This window comes from Primulina tabacum, chromosome 4 (genome assembly GCF_025594145.1).
Source record: "Primulina tabacum isolate GXHZ01 chromosome 4, ASM2559414v2, whole genome shotgun sequence".
In the NCBI taxonomy this organism is placed as follows: Eukaryota; Viridiplantae; Streptophyta; class Magnoliopsida; order Lamiales; family Gesneriaceae; genus Primulina; species Primulina tabacum.
Window position 1 is genome coordinate 46,453,362 of NC_134553.1, and position 22,341 is coordinate 46,475,702.

A 22,341-nucleotide genomic window follows, 5' to 3' on the forward strand; every position below is an offset into this window, starting at 1 on the left:
TGTAAATTGTAGATTTTTTTCCTAAAGCTTCATAAACTGATATACACGAGTTACAACTTTATTAACCATGCTTGTGAGCTTTCGTTATTTATTTCTTGGCTCGTTCTAATTTTCGGTTGCATTTGGTAAGTACGTGTGCAAAATGGACCGTAGACGTCATAACATTAGAATTTTCCTGCTGCTACACCAAATGATGGTCCGTACAATTTTTATGGTATGTCTTTTAATACGACATCGCACGAGATGTAGCGCCGATCGACGTCGTCAAGCACGTAGAACGTTAGTTTCGTAAACGAGAAGACCATGTTCATGCTTACCGGTGAATCTTCGGTTCATATCTTTCACGGATCTGACCTCGACTTACGATCTTGAAGGAAGAACAATGTGGAGAGGGTTTTCATTTTTTGGGATACAGACGGTAGCTTAGGGGAGAAGTGAACAATTATGGCAAATAAATTAAAATATAACATTTAAGGGTATTTTGGTCATTAATAAATTTGACATGATTTTATCACTCTTCTTAAATTTGCACCACACATGATATTATATATAACCCAAATTATATATCTTATCCTATCAAACATTTATCAATCAAATTATTAATCATTCAACTATCCCGTCCTACAAACCAAGCGAACCCTTAAGATCATTCCAGTTCATTTCTCTCTCTCTATGTTTTTTTTTAAAAATCATTATTATTATGATAAAATCGCCAAAGAATATAGTAGTTTACTACCATTTTTTTGAAAGCTTGATGTTCAATAAAATATAACGTTTGTTACTTAAAATACTACTGAAATATTTTTTTTATAAAAAATATGACCGAAAATACACACTCCTAAACATATAAATAAGTTAATCATGCGTTTTAAAGCATATGATCACTGAATAAAAATAACTGCAGTTAAATAAAATCTTAAAATGTATTCAATCTCCTAATCATCAGTTTTAAGAGAGAAACTCGAGCCTAATACCAAAAATCTGACAATTCAACAGCATAAAACAAGTTTCAAAATCATTTCAACATAACGTTTAGACTCATGACTCATAATCGTATTATACGAAAGAATGCAAGGTCCTCAGGTTATCAAGTACACCCCCAGCTCCGTCTACTAAATCTTCAGTGTTTCCAGTTTCCACATCCTCATGATCACCTGCATCAATCACACTTAATGAGTCTAAAGACTCAACACACATGAACTGTAATAAAAAGCACATATACATATCACGCAACAATGAGAAGTATTATAATTAAAATAAGTTTCTTGATCATTAAAAACATGAACTTAAACATGTTCAAATCATGTCACATCATATCATTATATACGTATTCATTTTCTTTTATTGAATTCAGATCATTAGTGGTGACTTTTCGTATTAGCTCTAAGTAGATTGATCCATCTACGTATAACCGTGGTAGCCGACGGGGTGACATCAACGACAATTTTACCCATCCACTGAGCTTTGGCCTTACATGTTCGTGTTCGTATTAGTCACAATCAACTCACCTCCTTCAAAAACATGTCATCGAATTTATCACTTATAAAATTCATGCATAAAGGTACATTTTCTTAAAAACAAGCATGCAACGTATTTATCAGCATTTTCATAAAAGTTCACATTCATAATTAACATATACATTTTAATCATGCATTTTCAGTTATCAGAACATTGCTAAGACTGCTAACCCGACCCGCTCAAGCTTATCAAACTCCTTAAACATACTTCTAATCATTTCCTTAAGCGTTTCCCGAACTCCTGCATCAACCTCTATATTTCGTTTCAGGGTTTAGACCGGAGTCCCGTTCAACCCGAATTAACCCGGGACTTGATAAAATTTTAACCATAGTTCAACAACTCCTAACCAAACTCTATATGACTCAACTTAAACCATTTATAACCATAGACATATGGGTATAACTTATTGGAAACCACAAAACGAACAATATACACAAAAATTCCAAAAGACACGTACAATACTAGCGCCTAGGCGATGGCAGTGTAGCGTTGCGGCACTTGGTAAGCGCCTAGGTGCCATGTACTAGGGCCACGACGCTTGTGCAGGGGCAGGCCGCGGCGCCAACCCTGCGGGAAAATCCCAAAATCGGCTTTCGAAGCCAAACTCTACCCTACTCCCAACCAGCCCGGACTAGACTCGAACGAACCTCTCCTAGACCACCTTTGGACTCTCCTGGATAGACCTAGCCGAGGCCCTAGCCCCATGCATGCTATTGAGCAATTTTCACCCGAACGCCACAGAACCGATCCCGTCTAACCACAACTCATTCGATCTGCCCCTAGCCCATTATTAGCCGTACTCGAGACATCCTGGACCACGTCTCAGACCCACCAGTGACTGATCCAAGGTCTCGAACGACCCTTGCACTGTTGTACCCATCGTATCACCCGATCGAGCCAACCTATATCCCAAAACTTGAAGATTCCATCGGTTCTCCCTTAGACTTGCATCGATCTCAAGAGTAGCACCTACGCTCATGTACTATCAGATCACTCCTAAACCTCGAGTCTTGGCAGACCCTTCAATATAAGTCAAGAAACGTGAGAAGCATGACAAGAAAAATGTGTATTTTCGTGTAGAATTCATGTAAAATTGATGCCTAACACTATATCCTCAATATATCATGCGCACATTTCGAAACACGTATTATGATGTGATCTATGAGAAAAGAATGGAATCGGGCATGCCTTTGCGTTTGTATGCTCAAAAAACACGTAAAAGATGCGAGAGACGGACATCGAAGGAACGGGGCAACGTTTCTTATGAAAATTCTTATAACACTCAATAAAACCTGTCGCCGGAACTCACGAGTGGCTGCTGAAGAGGTGGGACGTGAATGTTAAGGTTTGGGATAGGTTTTAGTGAAGTGACAAAAATGGGGTCTTGGGCTTCGGTTTTTTTAAAAATAACATGTGTAGGAGTCTACGCTCAAAAATATAATAAAATAGGCCAACCAGCCCAATAACACACTCATAAAATATTTTTTTTAATTTGTTTTCAAAAATATTACTCGAACCCTCAAAAATTACTACGCTTTGCTAAAAATCGCCTACTGGTTTAAAATATGGCTCAATGTGTAAAAATACCTTAAAAAGCCCACTTTGAAAATTCCATAAAAATTCACCATATATTAAATATTAAAAATAATTATTTGATAAAAATATTTTTCCTTAACTGTCTCCAGTCTCTGTCCCTCGTTCGAGCGTGGAATACTGCTAAAACCCCAATTAAATACAAACTAATAATTCATGAAATAAAAGCAAATATTCATGTCATAAACATACATTTGAAAATAATCAAATAAACATTTTAATAAAACTCTATATTTACATGCAGTCAGATTACGTCGTTCGAATTTCTAGACTTACATAAAATCTTTTACTTTATAAATTAAAATCAAATATTTTATTTTCAAAATTTTTCCCGCATAATTTAACATGTATCAAATTTGGCACGAATCAGGTTTGAGTTTATCAGAGTCATACAAGATAGAAATACCCGAGCAATCGAGCTCATAACTTAATCATCCGAGCCGAAACCAAATAAATATGACGGTTAATTCACAGTCCTACTAATGCAAAATACCTGATAAAACTCATCTAAATAAAAAAAAACTCCAATGCTATCACGATATATTTAACATATATAATTTGCTAAACATAAGGGCATGTCAGTACAAATATTGGTGCAAATCTAGTGTTTCACAAGTTTGTATCACTAATAGATCTTCATCTACAAGATATCTAGCCTAGCCCCTTCTAACTCTATAAATACTAGACATCTCTCATATTTTTCTACATTCATTCATTGCTATCACTAGCACTACTTTTTATCGCACACTTAAGTTTGGTCTCAGTACCGAGTTAAGCATCGGATGTGCTACGTCAGAAACACTTTTGACACCATGTAACTTTTGTTTGTCTGTGAAGATCAATATCATCGTTCTGCTCGACCTACACCCATATTGATGTTCTGCTCGATTCACATCAAATTAAAAAGAATTATTTGGCTTAGTAGACCAAACTCAAGGTAAAATTTTTTGGTTGCATCAATTGACACCACATGTGAAAAATTGAATAAACAAATATAATTTGGTAAGAGGAAGAGAGATACCTGTTGGCCATGGGAAAGGTCGTGGGATAAACCAGGAGAACGAGAATAATGAGAATAATGAGAACAATGAGCAGGAGACTCAAAATAATCCACCCTTCACCGGTTCAATGCAAGGGTAGTAAAAGTCCCTTTTGTGACCCCGGATCTACCGATCAACACTTTCATCCAGGGCTAAAAACCATAGATCTTTTCAAATCCTTGGTGAAGAAGCCACTCACTAGTTTCAAGGGCTTGAAGGCTAGTAATTCTTTATGATTATAAGATTTTACATTCTTTCTTTTATTAATTATAGTATATTGTTGACTACACTAAATCAAAATTTTGGCTCTTCCCATATGATGGGAAAGTACATGGTCGCAAGATCTCGGCTGTCCGTGATCTCATCCAATGATTGGAAAGAAGAGTGTGCCAATTAAAATCATGGTCGTTCATTGCAATGATTCATACGACGTCTGAACAAACACAAAATTCCCAACAAACATAGATCCAGGAGAAGTACATCATGTTTGGATCAGGGTCTTAACTATACATTTTAATGGACTAGCATGATGTACGTGTGTTGCACGTAATATCAATTATATTTTAAAAATTAAAAAGTTTTGATTTTCTAAAAAGCAATTTGAATGATTTTGTTATTTATTTGAGTTTCTTATCATATTAGATGATTTATAAGAACTTATATAACTTATTTTCAAAATTGTTTCCCAAATTAAAATTCAAGCAGTTGATTTTATGTTATATAATAAATTGTAATGAACATAATATACAGAACAAATGAACTGAAACAAATTTTTTAAAAAAATTATATATTCAAATATCACGTATAAAGCATAATAACCTAAAAATCAACCAAATTATAGATTTTTATCAATGTATAAATCATAATCTACAAAAGCAAAGCATACTAAAGACAAATAATTATCAATTTAAAATCACTGTGACTAACTCATAAAAACAATATTAAAACAATATTGATAGTAAAATATAACTCATAATATTTAATTTAACTTCCTAAAGAATTTTTTTACTTTTTATTTTTACAATTCTATATCATAGATAATAAATTCTATACATCGATCTTTCATAGACTAACATTGATGACTATTAATTTCTTGTTAAATAAGTTTTAAAATAATAAATAAATCAACATATGTAAACAAATGTACATTCAAATAAGATTATATGGTAAATATCAAATAAACTCATATAATAATTATTAAATATAGATTTTTAAATATTGGTATGATTTTCACCATTAAAATTTGAAATATACAAAAGAAATAAAATTGCATAAAAAATGTTATTTTTGTATGTATGAATTAATTAGTTTGATTTCAAAATAATTAAATAAAGATATTAAATATCATATGTAAAAATTCTGGTACTTTGACAAATGCTAATCAATGATCATTATAATTATATTTATTATAAGAATTATATCATATAATGTTTTTACAGTAGAAAATAATTTAGAGTCATTTCATTGCTCATTAAATCTCTTTTCATGAATTACATATTAAAAATTTTGATTGATGATTGATTTTACAAGCAACACATATAATTTTTTAGTTATACACTTTAATAAAATAATTATGCATATAACATATATATTTGTTATAGATAAGTTTTTTAATTAGAAATTGCACTAAAAATATAATTTAATTACAATAAAATCATTGGAAAAATGTAGAGAAAAAATTAAAAAGATAAAAAATTTAAATATAGTATAAATATGAGTTATTTGATAAAACTAATATAGGAGTTACATTCTATTCTTGAAGTGTGTATAGAAGGTTAATTTTGTCATTGTACAATTGAAAAACAATGCCCTTTATCCACACTTTTATTGATACTAGCAAAAAAGCACGTGCATCCGCACGTGAACTCATATTTTAAATAACTAAAAAATAAATTAATAGTAAAAATATTTTTAATCTTTGCATAACGTGATCAAATCAATCAAACAACATTTCGTTCGGAAAAAGATAGATCAAAACAAATTATAAGAATTTGGAATAATGATCTATCGGATTAAGTACTAAATTGAACTAAAATAACAATACAAATACAATGATGTGAAATGATTTGAATTGATTAAGCAATATAAGAGTGTAAATAGAATTATATGAATATATTTTAATTAATTAAGCAATATAAGAGTGAAAGAAAATATTTTAGTAAATGATGTTGATATTTATCTACTCATTACATCAATTAATTGATAAATATGTTCCTAAAATGTAAAAATTACATCTTGAAAATCTAAAATAATACTTACTTATAATTTAGAATAATTAAGAACATGTGACAACAATTTTTCATTTTAAGTTTTATTACAAGAGCATTACTTTTTATTGTGAATATCGGTAAGGTCGACTGGTTTCACATATAAAAATTCGCGAAATCTTCTCACAAGAGACTTACTCTACACCAACATAACTTCCAATTTAGTTATGTTAACATTATACTAATAATTATTTGTAGGAATATCTTGCTCTTACTCTTTTTTTACTTATTTGTGTCATTTTTTAAAACAATTTCATAATAATTTTATCTATGTACCATTTGACTCTACTTTTTTTATACATATAATAGATGCCGTCATTGATTTTTTTTTTTTTAGAAAAATAAGCTGAAAACGTATCAATTGTGATAACATTTGTGAATAAGCTCAATTTTTATTTTTATTTTCAAATTAAGTGTTTATTGATTTTTTTACTTAATGTGTGCTTACCTTTTTGTCAATATAATTGTCATTATATAATTGTATGTAAATAACTCTACAAATACAAATAAAATGTCATGACATTATTGTTATGATTGAGTACTATTTGATAATATATAAATATGAGGAGACTTAAATAAAATAGAATCTATGAGAGTAATTAAAACAATTAATCATTCAATTAATTTTATTTATTATCAAAATTAGTGGGAAAAAACTAATGAAAAAATTGATTGATTTTCTACATATTTCTTTCTCATTTTAGCAATTGTACAACAATATTTTTCTATTATCATATCATCCGATGTATCATGTATGTGGATGAACGATTCATTTGTTAACACTTTTATAGGTACTTCTTATTCAAATTTATTAATTTTTTTATTAATATTATTCAAATTCACAATTAAATTTAGATTTACAATATATTATATTTGTTCATGCATTTAGAAATTAATAGTTTGACAAAATAAATTTAAAATTTTGATTAAATATAATTTTATTTTCAATTCAAATTGTTTTATTTAATTTAAAAGTAATAATGATCATTTTAATTTTTTATTTTTTCATTTGTCAATATTTAATTTAGAATTTATTTGAATGACTCTTCGTTCAAAGCACTCAGATATTTTATCATGAGTCCTTCATATATATAATTTTTTGAAGTTCTTTTTAAATCTAATTATATTAAAATTTATTTTTAATAATTCATTGAATGAATTCAGATGATAGTGAAATAGAACAATAAATAACATAATTAATTTAATTTAGAATTTAAACGAAAGTCCAAGAAATTTATTAAAATGAAAAAAATAATTGATATTAATATTGAGTAAATTTAATAGTATGCTTTTTAAAAAAATAGCTCAAACATTTAAAAACATGTAGATGATTTATTTGCTAAAATATGAATATAACTCAATTTTATTTACAACAATTAGAAAAATTTTCTATCATACACACATTTATATGTATATATATAATGAAATAAATTTTTTAAATGAAATATGACTTAATTAAATATTATTAAAATGAAAGAAAGATAATGGAAAAAAGTCAAAATAACAAAATCATAACCATAAAATGTGGTTAATTAGTATTAATTATTAATTAATAGACTAAATGTGAAACTACCACTTATCTTACTTAATAATGAAAATAAGTAAGCATGTAAATGATAATTATGTCCTTTCACAATTGGAAAAGAAGCTATTAACAGAAAATTTGAATTCGTTTTCACTATATATTTATATTTTAAGGTTTGTTTTTCTTATTATCGTCTGAAAAATAAAATCATGTACATTACTGATGAATTCTATATATATTGGACATTAAAAAGTTACTAAATTTGAATTAGAATAAAATATAATTACTTAAGTATAATAATATTTTCCAATTCAATTGATTATTATTAAAAGGTTGTCAATACATTAGATTTATATTGTACCTAACTTTTTCAAAATTTTACTCTTTTTTGTTAATTAAAAACAATAAAAAAAACTAATGAAAAAATTGATTGATATTCTACATATTTCTTTATCATTTTAGCAACTGTACAACATATTTTTCTAGTATTATTTCATCCAATGTATGTGGATGAACGATTCTTCGTCCACACTTTTATATGTACTTCTGATTGAAATTTATTAACTTTTTTGATTAATATTATTTAAATTCACAATTAAATTTAGTTTTATAAAATATTATATTTGTTCATGCATTTAGAAATTAATAGTTTGACAAAATAAATTTAAAATTTTGATTAAATATAATTTTATTTTCAATTCAATTCGTTTTATTTAGTTTAAAAATAATATTGATTATTTTAATTTTTTTTTGTTTTTCATTTATCAATATTAAATTTAGAACGAAAATTATTAAAATGAAAAAAATAATTGATATTAATATTAAGTAAATTTAATAGTATGTTTATTTAAAATTAGCTTAAACATTTAAAAACATGGAGAAGAAAGTCAAAAGCACAAAATAATAACCATAAAATACGGTTAATTAGTATTAATTATTAATTAATGGACTAAATGTGAAATTACCACATATGTTACCTAATAATGAAAATAAGTAAACATGTGAAGGATAATAATGTCCGTTCACAATGAGAAAACTTTTCTACTATCCACACTTTTATAGGTATATAGATAATATATAGATCAGATGGTATCTAAACAAACACAAATCTCAAATAAAAACAGTGTGCGTGGATCAAGATCTTGACCATTCATTTTTGTGGTTCAAATCTATCCTTAATTAACACAAATTTTGAAGAAACACGGGTCATAATCACTACATTTCACTCAAGTTAGCCGTATCTCAATATAAATACTTGATCTAAACTTCATATTTATTTTAGACAAAAAAAAAATAGAATGTGCTATTGATAATCTGTACATCCGATTGACCTGGATCCTACCAGATCCTCTGAAGATCCGAGTCTATTTACAAAGTTGATAAGCCCATTATCCTCGATCAATCAAATTATTAATTATTTATTTCACATCAATCAAATTCATAATAATTTATCTCACATCAATCAAATCAATAATATAAAATTACGATATTACCCTTAATAAATAATATTATTAATATTCTATTAATATTTTCAACAATGACAAAATGGTAATATCATATTATCTCAAATTTAATCAATCAAATCAATTAAATCAAACACTATATTAACTATCATTTTCTATTTATTTTATTATTACAAAATATTACTTATCTGCATACTATATATCTCATACCATGAACCAAACGGTACATTAAGGTAAAAGCCCCAACTCAAAACCTTACACATAGTTCGAGCTATTCTCTGCTAGAGAAAAATGTCATACAAGATGGAAAGGTTTGTGCAACCAAGCTCAGAGCATGATCATCCGAGCGCGAGCTCAACCATATAAATATGGCGATTAATACAAAGTCCTACTTATGCAAAAGACCTGCGAAAAACTAGTGTAAAGGAAAACTCCAACAATACCACGATACATTTAAATACATAATCTACTATAGATAAAGAGAAGATCAATACAAATCTTACTATAAATCTACTATTTCACAAGATTGCCTCACTAAGAGATCTTCATCTAAAAGGTGAGTTCTTCATCTAAAAGGTATCTAGTCCCTCTTAACTTTATAAATATATGATATCTCTCATAATTTCTTACATTAACTCAATGCGGTCACTAACACTACTTTTATCACACACTTAAGTTTGATATCAATATCGACTTAAACACCAGAGAGGCTATATCGGAAACACTTTCGGCTTTTTATAACCTTTTGTTCATCCATGCATATCCATATCATCGTTCTGCTCGGCCTGCACCAATATTGACGTTCTACTCAGTCCGCAACAAATCAACAAGGATCATTTAGCTCACCAGACTGAACCTAAAATACAAATTTTTGGTTACATCAATTTTAAAATATTAATTATTATTTTTGAAAATAATATCTATTGGGTGTAATAATTGTTCATACTGAGTAGAACAATAGAAACATGATACTTGAACTACTGTACAATTTAAAAAATTTGTGTTATACTGTTACTACTAGCTATAACTTTTGGTAAAATGACAAACACTCGATTCTACAATATCAGTATAACTTCTAAAATAAAAAATTGTATTAGTAGAAACTCAAACGTAAATAAATGATTAAATAAAGTTATGCTATCCTCGTGTTGTTAATTAATCTACCACAATTGGATACTATGCATTAAATCATGAACAAAATGTTAAAAACTTAAAATATCGTCGAATTGCCATTCTTTTAAAACAAAACAAAGTATAGTTCAAGTCAAATCAAACTTAAGAAAACAGTAAGCTACAATTTATCTTAAGTGATTATGTCTCTTGAATATAATTATAAATATAGAGAAAATTGCTTAACGACAAAAACTCGTGTGAGACGGTCGTATTTTATGAGACGTATATCTTATTTAGATGATCTATGAAAAAATATTACTTTTTATGCTAAGAGTATTACTTTTTATTGTGAATATCGGTAGGATTGACCCGTCTTACAGATAAAGATTCGTGAAATCGTCTCACAAGAGTTTTACTCATGCTTAACTGGTATCATATGTTGTCATGTCTTCTAATTTGGTTATCTAATTAGTCAAAATTGGGTCTTAGTCTCGTAATTTTGTTTGTTTGTTATTTTTTTGGTTTATTTTCCTTAGAGTAATGATGTGAAATCGAAAATAGCGACCAGACACTTAAAATGTTTGATGTCATAAAATTGTATACTTAATCATAAAATTTATATATTTTTAGAGAAAGAATATAAAAGTTAGTTAATTTATGATTAACCACCACCATATGTCGGTAATTGGTTCACCATTCTTCAAGCCTCATGCTTCTCAACTTCAACTCCTTGTGGCGTATGTCTGTTTCATCCTTATTTTTCTCTTCAAAATTTTCCCATCATTATATACAAACCAACTTGTTCCCAACATTTAATCTTTTCGAAGGACAGCGAATCACTGGTAAAGTTTTCCCAGTGATTCAGGTTCTGTGCGAAAAAAATAATTATAAGATTCAAGCGAAACTTGTAGTTGGCGCTTCAATGGCGCTAACTTATATTAAATTATCGATCCTTGTGGCGTTCGGATTCTTGTTAGTTATCGAAATGATACCAAGATCCAGCGCTAAAATCGCAAACTACGACGAGTATTTGCAGAAGAGAGCTGAGGAATCCTTTGAGGCATCTTTGAAAGCATTTAATCCTAAACCTGAGGAGGTGACAGATGATTTTAACCAACTAGTTGGCGAGTAAGTCATTTTAATTCATATACAAATTGTTTTCCTTAATGTTCTAACATATATGTATAGATATCCGTGTATATATAATGTAATTACCCGCGGCCGAATGCATGCAGGGAGTTGGCAAGCGAAAATGTTACAAGGCGGAACCTCCGAGAACGTGGCTGCCGGGCCACGAACGCCATCGACCAGTGTTGGCGTTGCGACCGAAACTGGGCCAACAACCGGAAGAAGCTAGCCGACTGTGCCAGAGGCTTCGGACACCACACCACAGGAGGCAAAATGGGGCGAATCTACGTCGTAACCAATCCATCTGATGACAACGTGGACAACCCAAAGCCTGGAACCATCCGCCACGCTGTGATCCAACCGGAGCCGCTATGGATCATCTTCTCTCATCACATGATCATCAGGTTAAGGCAAGAGCTAATTTTTACCAGCCACAAGACCATAGATGGGAGAGGAGCAGAAGTGCACATTGCTTTTGGTGCAGGCTTAACACTCCAATTTGTCCAAAATGTGATCATTCACAATGTGTGGATCCACGACATAATTCCGGCCTCAGGTGGGCTGATCCGGGACGCGATTAACCACCTTGGTTTCCGAACTAGGAGCGATGGAGATGCCATATCGGTTTATAGTTCAAGCAATATATGGATAGATCATGTTTCTTTATCTAAAGCTACAGATGGACTTATTGATGTGATCGAGGCTTCCACTGCTATAACCATCTCCAACTGCAAATTCAACCACCATAATGATGTAAGTTGGATCGCCTCCGATTCATTAGCCGTCACCGTTGTCCTTTTTCTACTATATATATTTGAAATATAAAATTATTATCGAGCCACGTACCTCCCATGATTCGGGCTTCTGCAGGTGATGCTCTTGGGTGCACATGATAGCGATGCTAAAGATGCAATCATGCAAGTCACGGTGGCTTTCAACCGGTTCGGAGTGGGTTTGATCCAGAGAATGCCACGGTGCCGATGGGGTTTCTTCCATGTCGTCAACAACGATTACTCCCACTGGGAACTGTACGCCATCGGCGGTAGCGCACATCCCACCATTCTTAGCCAAGGAAACCGATTCAGAGCCTCAAACGGTCGATATATCAAAGAGGTAACAAAAAAAAAAACATAAACGTATCAACTTGTCATTTTCACTATGTCTAACGGGAGTCCTAAAATGTGAATCCCATGCGCATAGGTAACCAAGAGGGACTATGCTCCGAAGAGCGAATGGATGAAATGGCAATGGCGGTCCGAGGGCGATCTGTTCATGAACGGAGCCTTCTTCACAGAATCAGGGCCTCCAATGACAAGAAATCCGTTGACAGCGAGAAATACCATCAGGTTCAAGCCTGGTTCATTTGTAGGGAGGCTGACTCGTTACGCCGGTGCCCTCAGGTGCATCAGAGGCAGGCCATGTTAATCTTATTTTTCCAAACCGTTTCATTTCCTTAATTCTAGAATCTTCAATTGGTGAATAAACATGTAGTTCATTACAAAGAAAAAGACACACTATTGTTGTTCTTTGTCGTGATTGAATCATAATAACCTGTAATGTTTTAAAATTCAATGTATGATTTCTGCAAGTTTTGGACTAGTAATGTGTTATAAGATTGCAATTTTAGAACATCAATATGTACTAATGATTTGATCAATATATAACTTATATAAATTTAGTAATAAATACTGTATCTATCTACCTGTCTGTCTATTTGTTAAAGCTTGGACAATCAGACCGAATGATAACATAATATTATGTTTGGTATTATTATTAAGAATGTGATAAATAATAATCTTTTGATAAAATGACAAAATTGTCCTCCCACTATTGCGGCGGTGGTGGTCGACGGGTAGGGAGGCAGCGGCGACGGGGGTCGGCCGGCAGGAGGAGGGGGTGGTCGGCAGTGGCGGCGGCGTCGGGCGACGGCTGGCGGGGGTTGGAGGGGTGATCGGCATCGGGAGGCGGCCGGCGGAGTCGACGACAGTCGACGGCGTCGGGAGGCGGCCGGCGGAGTCGGCGACAGTCGACGGCGTCGGGCGACGGCCGTCGGTGGTCGACGGCGGGATGGTCGGTCGGCGGTCGGTGAAGGGAAGTGGTGGTGAGTTTGGATTTAATAGAAGGGTAAAATTGAAAAAATAAGATGGATTAAAAGTATGATAAATAATACTAAGGGGTGAGTAGTGATTATTTTATCCCAATTAATATATAATATTCATAGGAGGGATTGACTTGGTTAAATAAAAATTGTATCAAACATGGGATAAAGTGAGTTAAAAATTCATAAATCCACCTTATCACCCTACCAAACGCAGCCCAAATGACAAAATAAAAAAACGAAAGATCGTTTTAAAAAAACCCATAAAAGCACGCTTTTAAGAAAAGTTTCGACGGTCGAAGTAGGATCGTTTTATCGTTCTCCTCTCGAACGCACACTCACTACGTGCCATTTCGACAATCTTTCCACCGAGCCCCTCTCAAGTTCGGGACCTCTTCCTCAAAAACCTCACAAAACCCTCCTCATGTATGCCAAGACAACGTTTTGAAATTTGAGCGAAATGCTTAGCCTCAATATAACTGCACCAGGAGGAAGAGGAAGACTCTCAATTCAAAACCCCCAAAAACTTTCCTCTTGTAATTCCACCATACCCACCTCTATTCTTGTCACCAGACGAAAAAATGACGTTTTTCTCACCGCCCCATATGGAAAATGCTCTACAAATGTATCTTTTAGTGTTAAATCTCAATACCTTACACCTCAAGAACAACGGCAACAGCAACAGCAGCGGAGGTTTTCTTCATATGAATCTCCTTCTCCCTCTCAGCCTGGTAAGTGTGAAGTACTTTTGTTTGACCGTTTGTTGTTCTGTAGCAGTGGTTTCAAGATTTGATTTTGCTTTGTGGGTTTTGCTGGGGCAGCTCCCTTTTGGCTATTTCAGACCACCTTTGTAGGCTTTAGCGTTGTTATTTTAAGAAAATCATTTTTGTATAATCTATAATTAACTGAGAGCCGACTTTAATCTTGGTTGTTTTTTTTCTTTATGTTTTGGCATATATTAGGTTTAGATGCTAATGCTATGCTTGTTTAATTTTTTTTCATTGGTCTTTTTTTTTCATGTATCCTTTGGTATACATAATTTTGGTTTTAAACTTTAGTGCTATAGAACCTTTTTACCTTCTTCTGGTGAGGTGTTACTAAATTTTCATTTGTTTATTTCCATTTCACAGTCTCATATAGTAGGCTTTCTCCTTTGCGTGTTCAGACAGGATTATCTTCTTTATATTTGGATTTATGTTCTTTTTGGTTGTTATTAGTGGTTTTGCTTAATTTAATCAAATGAAGCTTGTCTACGTTGATTCGTTCCTCTGTGTTTCTAAAAGTTAAAAGAAGTACGACTTTCAAAATCTTCTGTCGAAGAGGAGTTTAGTTTGGCAAATCATGTACGCATATTTTCTGGTTTTACAACATTTTTTAACCTAAAAAATTAATAGAAATATAACATGTTCAGCTTTTGTTTATCTTCGAGTTATTATTGCCTTGTTTTTTTACTTATGACGAATAGGCAACATGAACTGGGTGTATAAATTGTTCTAAGAATGAGGCGTATGCACATTTTTAGTAATCTAACAGAAACTGAGAAATTTTGCTTCTTGTTGATTGATAGAAAATGAAACAGAATCCTTTAATTTTGAAACGTATGTAGCAGGACAATCGCCACCAAGGGTATATGTAGGGTACACTATATACAAAGGGAAATCTGCTCTTGCGGTGGAGCCACGCCCTCCAGAGTTCTCGCCTTTAGAAGTATATTTCTTGAGCCTTCTAGTGGTTTTGAGCTCTTGTTATATGCCATTTCTTTTGTTGTCTGATTATATTGATTTATTCGTAATAGTTGGTTTATGGTTCAGTCTGGGGCGTTCAAACTATCAAAGGAGGGTTTTGTTTTGCTCCAGTTTGCTCCTGCAGCTGGCATGCGCCAATATGATTGGAGTAGAAAGCAGGTAAATGTACTTTTACTTTGTTATTTTATTTTTATACACGAGGGAACTCATGCGTAGGTATGATATAATCCAAATATGCGTCGAGAATTTGTTCATTGAGTGAGTGATTTATTCCTAAAAATTGAGAAGTAAAGGGGAGGTCGAGAGTGTGCCAAAGAAAACAGAGAGGATGGGAAAATAACCAGAGAGAAGAAAAGAGATTTTATTTCATCATCATCTAATATTAAATGTTTATGCATTTGTATTCATCATTATATGAATGCCAAACTGCAATAATTTTATTCAACAAGATGTTTACATAACCATATCAGGATAAGTGTGCACATTGGACCCAATTTTTAACGCTCAACTTTCTTGAGAATAATCGATATCACATTTTAAAAGGTGATATTTTGGAACTTTTCCTTGTGGCATATCTGTTTTGATTGCTTCGAGACAAACAAAAACTAAATAAAACCACGATTCTCACCATGTGGATTTTTTGAAAGGTGGATGTAATGTATGCTGTTGACCTTGGCCTGGATTTTCTTTAATAGTGTTTGGTTTTGCTTATTTCCAGTTATTCTCATTGTCCGTGACTGAAATAGGAAACATTATCAGCCTTGGGCCTCGAGATTCTTGTGAATTTTTTCATGATCCTAATAAAGGAAGAAGGTCAGATTATACCATCCTTCTGTACATACTATCTGATTTTTATTAATGAAATCTTAGAGTTTTGTTATTTTGTGTTCACTAGTTTCTTGCTTAGGTCAATAACTCGTGCATAGCAGCAGCATAGAGTCGCCTGTGGATTGTTCATTTGCATAACACTTTTGAAACAATATGACCTAGCACTTTAATTTAATTAGTCTTTCACTTCTGGCACCTTGCAAGCCATTGTTAAAGACTTGTTGTAAAGGACTAAATTAATTTATGTCTTCGTAAATGTCTTTTGTGAGTTAACTTGTGCAGCGAAGAAGGCAAAGTGAGGAAAGTGTTGAAAGTGGAGCCCTTGCCTGATGGTTCTGGACACTTCTTCAATCTCAGTAATGACATATATCTTAAAATCATGTCACGAACTTTTTGAGAGTACAGTATATTCTCATATTAAGCCTTTTGATCGTGAGATTGTTTGATGGTTTAAAGGTGTTCAAAACAAGCTTATAAATGTGGACGAGAATATTTATATCCCCATCACTAAGGCAGAGTTTGCTGTCCTTGTGACATCATTCAATGTAAGTCGCAGCTTTGTCCATTATTCAATTCCCTTAACATGTTGTATTTGCGGAATTTATATCATTGCCCTATTGATTGCCATTCTGGTAGGAGCCATAAGAATTTCTTTAAGACCTTTATTATTTGCTTGGAATCAATCCGGCCTTTATGCAATAAACTGTTTGGCCATTTCAGCTTTGATCGTGAGTCACGCGGGAGCATTTTACGTGTTAAATTTTTTCATATGGTTGACCGTTTTAAATCTGCACAAACATGTACTACATTTATAATGACCACTTCTCATTTGATGTCGTTGCAGTTCATTTTGCCATACCTTTTGGGTTGGCATACACTTGCAAACTTGACAAGACCTGAAGAGATGAGTCGTCTAAACAATGCGAATTCTACTGTCGACTATGAGTGGAGCAGATAGGAGGAAAACTTCGCTCCTGAGGTTGCTAGTTAAGCAAAGGATGGCCTCTTCTCTTTTTCGCCATTCTTATCTTTGTTTTCTACTGTTGTAAATTTGTTTTGTCCCTCCTTATTTTGGGTAATGTTTCTCTGTTGTATGAGTACATCGACCAGACTAAGGTTTGGGGAAATACCCTTTTCTTTTACTTAGGTGTACGTGATATGTCAAAGTAATATCCTCAATAAATTCGGAACGTTTTGTTTTAGAATCGTGGTCTTACCTCGAATGATGAGAAAATTTTGATGTTCGATTACCTTGTAAATGCATATAATTGCCTAACTGGTGGAAATGATAATTACCCAAGAGATCTTAATTTAAAATTTTCAATATTAGTTACATACTAGAGCAACTGAAACAGCATATGAAGTCCAAGTCCCAGGATGACTTTGAATTGAAAGAATTATTACAGCAGAATATTATTGGCATGGAACTTTACAACTTTGTATCAAGGTTTCCACTAATATTTCCACTGAGGTTTCCACTGTTTGTCCAACCCTCTTGAACTTGAACTGAATACTGCAGATGCCAAAGTACGTCTTCAACCGTAGGTCGCCCTATTGGATCTTTGCATAGGCAGTTTACAGTGATCTGTGCAACCGTTTTCAAGGATTCATATGCAGAAGTTCCACACATAGAGGGGTCGACTAAGTCTCGTAGTTTCGATGGTGATTCTGACAAGATCCTCTCTATCTGTAAATGAATCAACACATGCTAAAGTTCAGTAATCCTTTGTGAGAAAGTGGAAAATTCGGCCTAATTGCCTAGGGCAGCTGCACCACCTGATACTTAAGGTCATCGGATTCACTCTTAGATTGTATTGGTCTACCAGTGATAACTCCGGTTAGGATAACTCCCAGTCGATAAATGTCTTCCTTCTCTGGATCTTCACTGCTAGATATGGAGCATCGTGTGAGATTATCATGTTATGCTTGCTTTATCTCAACTCTTACATTTGTTTCAAGATGCGATATTAAACTCATTAACACGAAAAATATGGACCAACGTTCAATCGTTTGAACCTTCATGCCAATTCATAACAACAATTTCGAAAAACTGAGGAAGTATCCAGGAAAATGAGACTTAAAAAGGGTAAGAAGGCGTAACTGATTTGAGGTGTCCTTGCTATCAAGTGAGTTTTCTGCACCAACCTGCAATTTCCATATGTTAAAATGAGCCAGTACGAATTTTTTGCTTACTCTTACTTGTTGGCCTACATAAATATAGATGTATTATAATTTATATGCGCAGAAATATACCAATTTAACCACATAAATGAATTACCTTAGATGGAAGTGCTATTTTATAGCTGCTTATTTTAGGAGTGAGACTCTCATCTAACAGTATATTTTCGATTTTCAGGTTGTTTCCTTGAACTCCTCCTGTATGCAGGTATTGAATACCCCTGGCAATGCCCATAGTGATTGCCATTCTCTGTGGCCATTTCAGAACTTCCCTTTTTCTCCAATCTGCCAAATGTGAATAAGTGTTCCTCCGTACCTTCTTCAAGAATATGCATTTCAAAATATCAGTTTTAAAAGTTGAGTACCAGTTAGGTGATCCCTCAACGACCCCTTGGCTATATTTTCGAGGAAGATATACACTGTATTGGTCGTGTTTGGATGGTCTGGGTACGTGGCAATGCCGTGCCCGAGAACGCTGACTAAATGGCTGTGCCTCAGCTTCGATACAACTTCCATGTGGTGCTGCAGAGCTTTTGGTGAATACTTCTGTTTTAGCTTGATACACTTCACTAAGATTGATGATCCATCTCTGAGTCTACCTTTGTATATCTGTTGAAAATAAATAAATAAACGAGTTGAATTCTGGCACAAGCTTACATATTCACTCACATCAAACACACACACGAGAAAATAGCTTCTTCACCTGACCCTGTGATCCTTCTCCCACGAGATTATTTGTATCGAAATTGTTGGTTGCATCCTTAATTTCCTCTAACGTGAACACATGATATGGTGGCAGTCCCGGCGATGCCATTTGACCTGTCTGCGGTATATTTCCCGATGACATGCGATGAAAATTTCTTGATTCAAATTCATGGATGGTAAACTATCAATGATGATGCCCCGAGATATCTCAGGTCATGGATAATATCCATGGTTTAATGCCCGGGTCAGGAGAATAAAAGGTTCTGACCATACCAATAAAGTAATCGGACGGATCGGCACCCGAGTCATGAAATTACCCAGGATAACGAGAAAGTGGCTGGAAGAACCCACGGAAGGGCCGGTCAATCAGAGGCCAGGCCACGAGATCACCCGAAGCAGAACCTCTCTGAGAAGTTATACATTTATGTTCTTATAAGGAATCCCAAGGAATACCTCACCCTGCTCACTTCGATATGAGTGAAGTATTTAATGCCGCCGATCAACAGTGTTTATAGCCGATTTATCTCTGACATTATTACAAGTGGTCAATGAATCAAGTGGCCTGGATGTGACAAGTGTGCGATTTGACATGTCAGAACAATGGGGTATAATCAGCCACCCTATTATAATTAATGCTCTCACACGAAGAACGAGGTCATCATTGTATCCTCTACTATAAATATCAGGTCCTTTACTTGCATATACGATCTTTGAGATATTGATTCACATTTAATACTCTCATTTACTACACACCAATCATCACAGCCATCACTTGGCTACATTGGTTTTATTGCTTGAGTACCCTGCTGACTTAAGCATCGGAGTGGCCACGCCGGACTCCCCTCCGGCGCCCATTCACGTGGTTATTTTCTTATTCACAGATCCTCCAAGGAGCTCGAGAAGTTACGATCCAAGCCCGGCGTCTAAACTCCTATTTCCTTCAATATCCTGATAGTTTACCCGGCAGAGTTTCTGACCCGACTCGTCCGTTTCGTCCGGGTTGCATCAATCAACTTGTATTAGTTGCCACTCCCATGAACTCGGATTTTTTAAAGAGTAGATTTTTAACTTTACATCATAATAAAGATTACAATTTAAAAGCACTGGTTCACATTCTCCTTTATATTTAAATAATCCGATCTTGTATGTTATTTTTTAGGCTTTTACAACCCGATACCCCACCAAAATACATGCAACTTCGAATATTTAATTTTGGAACATATATTTGAATCTCTTTTTGAGGTGCGAGAGATGTTAAAATATGAAATATTCATCCCGTTATGCTATGAAATATTCGTTATGCTTTTGACTCAAGTACTTTCTAACTATTTCTAGATGCTAAAGAAAAAAAGGATTGGGGGACTTACTTGCGATCGAGGATCCGGGACCATAAGTTTTCTGGATCACAACATCATCATATTTGTACTCACAGCCTCTTTTTCTTTGTGCCCTTTTCATGATTGCCAAAAACAAGAACCCCAAGACGCCTAAGATTGCAACAATGCCCCCAATGATACCAACTACAGTACCCAGTTTCATCACCGGTTGCTCCTTCTGGATTCTTGCCGAAGGATGAACAGCTAGTGCATCATCTTTTTGGCAGAAAGAAGTAGGTCTCTGATACCCCGAGGTGGTGTTTGACAGACAATTCCACAGAGTAATTAATGTCCTGTTTCCGACATTTGATGCTAGACAAGAAGGTAATTTCCCAGTTAATAGGTTATTTGAAATGTCCACATAACCAAGTTTGATGTTGCATGAAACATCTGCGGCAAGTACCCCACTTAACTGATTTTTAGCCAGACTAATGTACTGAATTGATGGCATGGAAAACAAGAATGAAGGGGTTGATCTAATGAGGTTATTGGATGACAAATCAAGAACTTGAAGCCTATTCATTTTGTTGAAATCTTGTGGAATTTCAGATTTCAAAGAATTGTTCCCAATAAGAACAGATACAAGATCGTTGCCTAAAGATGGAAATTCAGGCCCCAAAAAATTGCTACTCAAGTCCAGCTCTTCAAGCACTGATAGAGCACTTAGATCTGGAACACTCCCATTGAGCAAATTATTACTCAACACAAGACTTTTTAAACTCAGGTAACTTGATATTGATGGAGGGATGTCACCATATATGAAGTTTGAGCTAATATCCAGTACTTCAAGGGATCGAAACCGGCTGATTTTCGCGGGTAACTGACCCCATAATCCTAAAGAAACCAATGACAGCTTCTGCAAACTTGAAAGCTTGGTCAAGACAGTGAAGAATGATTCAAGTGAGAACTTATCAGAAAGAGTCTGCTCAGAAACTGCAAAGCTTTTGTTCCCTACAATGGTTAGTTCACTGATGTGATTACTTGAACAGACAAGTGTAAGAGAAGGATTTGGTGGCAACGTACAAAAGTTTGTCCATTTGTTCCATTGTTCAAGGGCTGGTGGATATTCAAGAAACCGTTGAATTTGGAATAGAAATCTGGTTTCAGATGAAGCTAATTGTGCCATTGAAAATGGGAAAGCTACCAGGAAAATGATGGTTGGCAACATCCATTGATGTTCCATTTTCACACAAAATCAAGCTCAATGCTGGTATTTTAAGTGGGAAGATGAGAAATCCAACAAGAAAATCAGCTCAAAAATAATGAAATCATCAGAAATATTTGGAGTTTGGATATCTCATGAAGATGGAATAATATTTGGAGTTTAGATATCTCATGAAGATGGAATAATATGTGTTCTTGGCTTTTTTAGCTAGCAATGATAATTGGATGAAATTATTAAAGTGGGACTTTATTTTGCGATAATTTTGTTTCCTTTTTGCTAGGTTTCAACTTTTCTTGAAAATATGCAAAATTCAGAAAAATGACAGCTCAAATGTGAAGAGTTAATCGAATTGCTTTTGAACAATTGAATACTTTCTTATATATCTCAACCACATAAGTTTAATTCGACATAAGTTTCTACGAATTTAGAAACTTAAAAAGATTTAAATAATTGAAGAATGAATTTAATTTATTTAAACACTACAATGTATGAAAGATTATACGAGGATTTCGGAAATTTACGAGACTTTTTTCTTGTCTTGACCATTTAATGCAAATTGATTTTTCGTCAATATACAACAAAGTTTCATTTATTTGAGA

At 33.5% G+C, this 22,341-nt stretch overlaps 3 protein-coding genes across 4 annotated transcripts; 2 read left to right on the forward strand and 1 right to left on the reverse strand.

Annotated features, from left to right (window-relative positions):
- Window positions 1-11,326: 11,326 nt before the first annotated feature.
- On the forward strand, window positions 11,327-13,244 carry LOC142543484 (pectate lyase-like). The gene is made up of 4 exons (XM_075650778.1): window positions 11,327-11,647; window positions 11,755-12,400; window positions 12,518-12,760; window positions 12,848-13,244. Exons 1-4 carry the CDS (start codon window positions 11,442-11,444, stop codon window positions 13,070-13,072), a joined length of 1,320 nt encoding a protein of 439 aa, XP_075506893.1. The 5' UTR covers window positions 11,327-11,441; the 3' UTR covers window positions 13,073-13,244.
- A 778-nt stretch (window positions 13,245-14,022) lies between these two features.
- LOC142543487 (single-stranded DNA-binding protein WHY1, chloroplastic-like) lies at window positions 14,023-17,563 on the forward strand. Of its 2 annotated transcripts, none has more exons than XM_075650780.1 (7): window positions 14,023-14,476; window positions 15,352-15,452; window positions 15,557-15,649; window positions 16,209-16,303; window positions 16,601-16,674; window positions 16,775-16,863; window positions 17,163-17,563. In XM_075650780.1, the coding sequence occupies exons 1-7, from the start codon at window positions 14,206-14,208 to the stop codon at window positions 17,274-17,276; spliced, it is 837 nt and encodes a 278-aa protein (XP_075506895.1). In that variant the 5' UTR covers window positions 14,023-14,205; the 3' UTR covers window positions 17,277-17,563. The 2 variants fall into 2 exon arrangements, with proteins under 2 accessions (XP_075506895.1, XP_075506896.1); XM_075650781.1 differs by having other exon boundaries at window positions 14,025-14,476; window positions 15,355-15,452.
- Window positions 17,564-17,605: 42 nt separating this feature from the next.
- Window positions 17,606-21,962, reverse strand: LOC142543486 (putative LRR receptor-like serine/threonine-protein kinase At1g14390). The gene is made up of 7 exons (XM_075650779.1): window positions 20,568-21,962; window positions 19,200-19,332; window positions 18,862-19,105; window positions 18,597-18,781; window positions 18,420-18,463; window positions 18,095-18,206; window positions 17,606-18,005 (listed from the first exon to the last, which is right to left on the reverse strand). The coding sequence occupies exons 1-7, from the start codon at window positions 21,758-21,760 to the stop codon at window positions 17,748-17,750; spliced, it is 2,169 nt and encodes a 722-aa protein (XP_075506894.1). The 5' UTR covers window positions 21,761-21,962; the 3' UTR covers window positions 17,606-17,747.
- Between the last annotated feature and the right edge of the window lie 379 nt (window positions 21,963-22,341).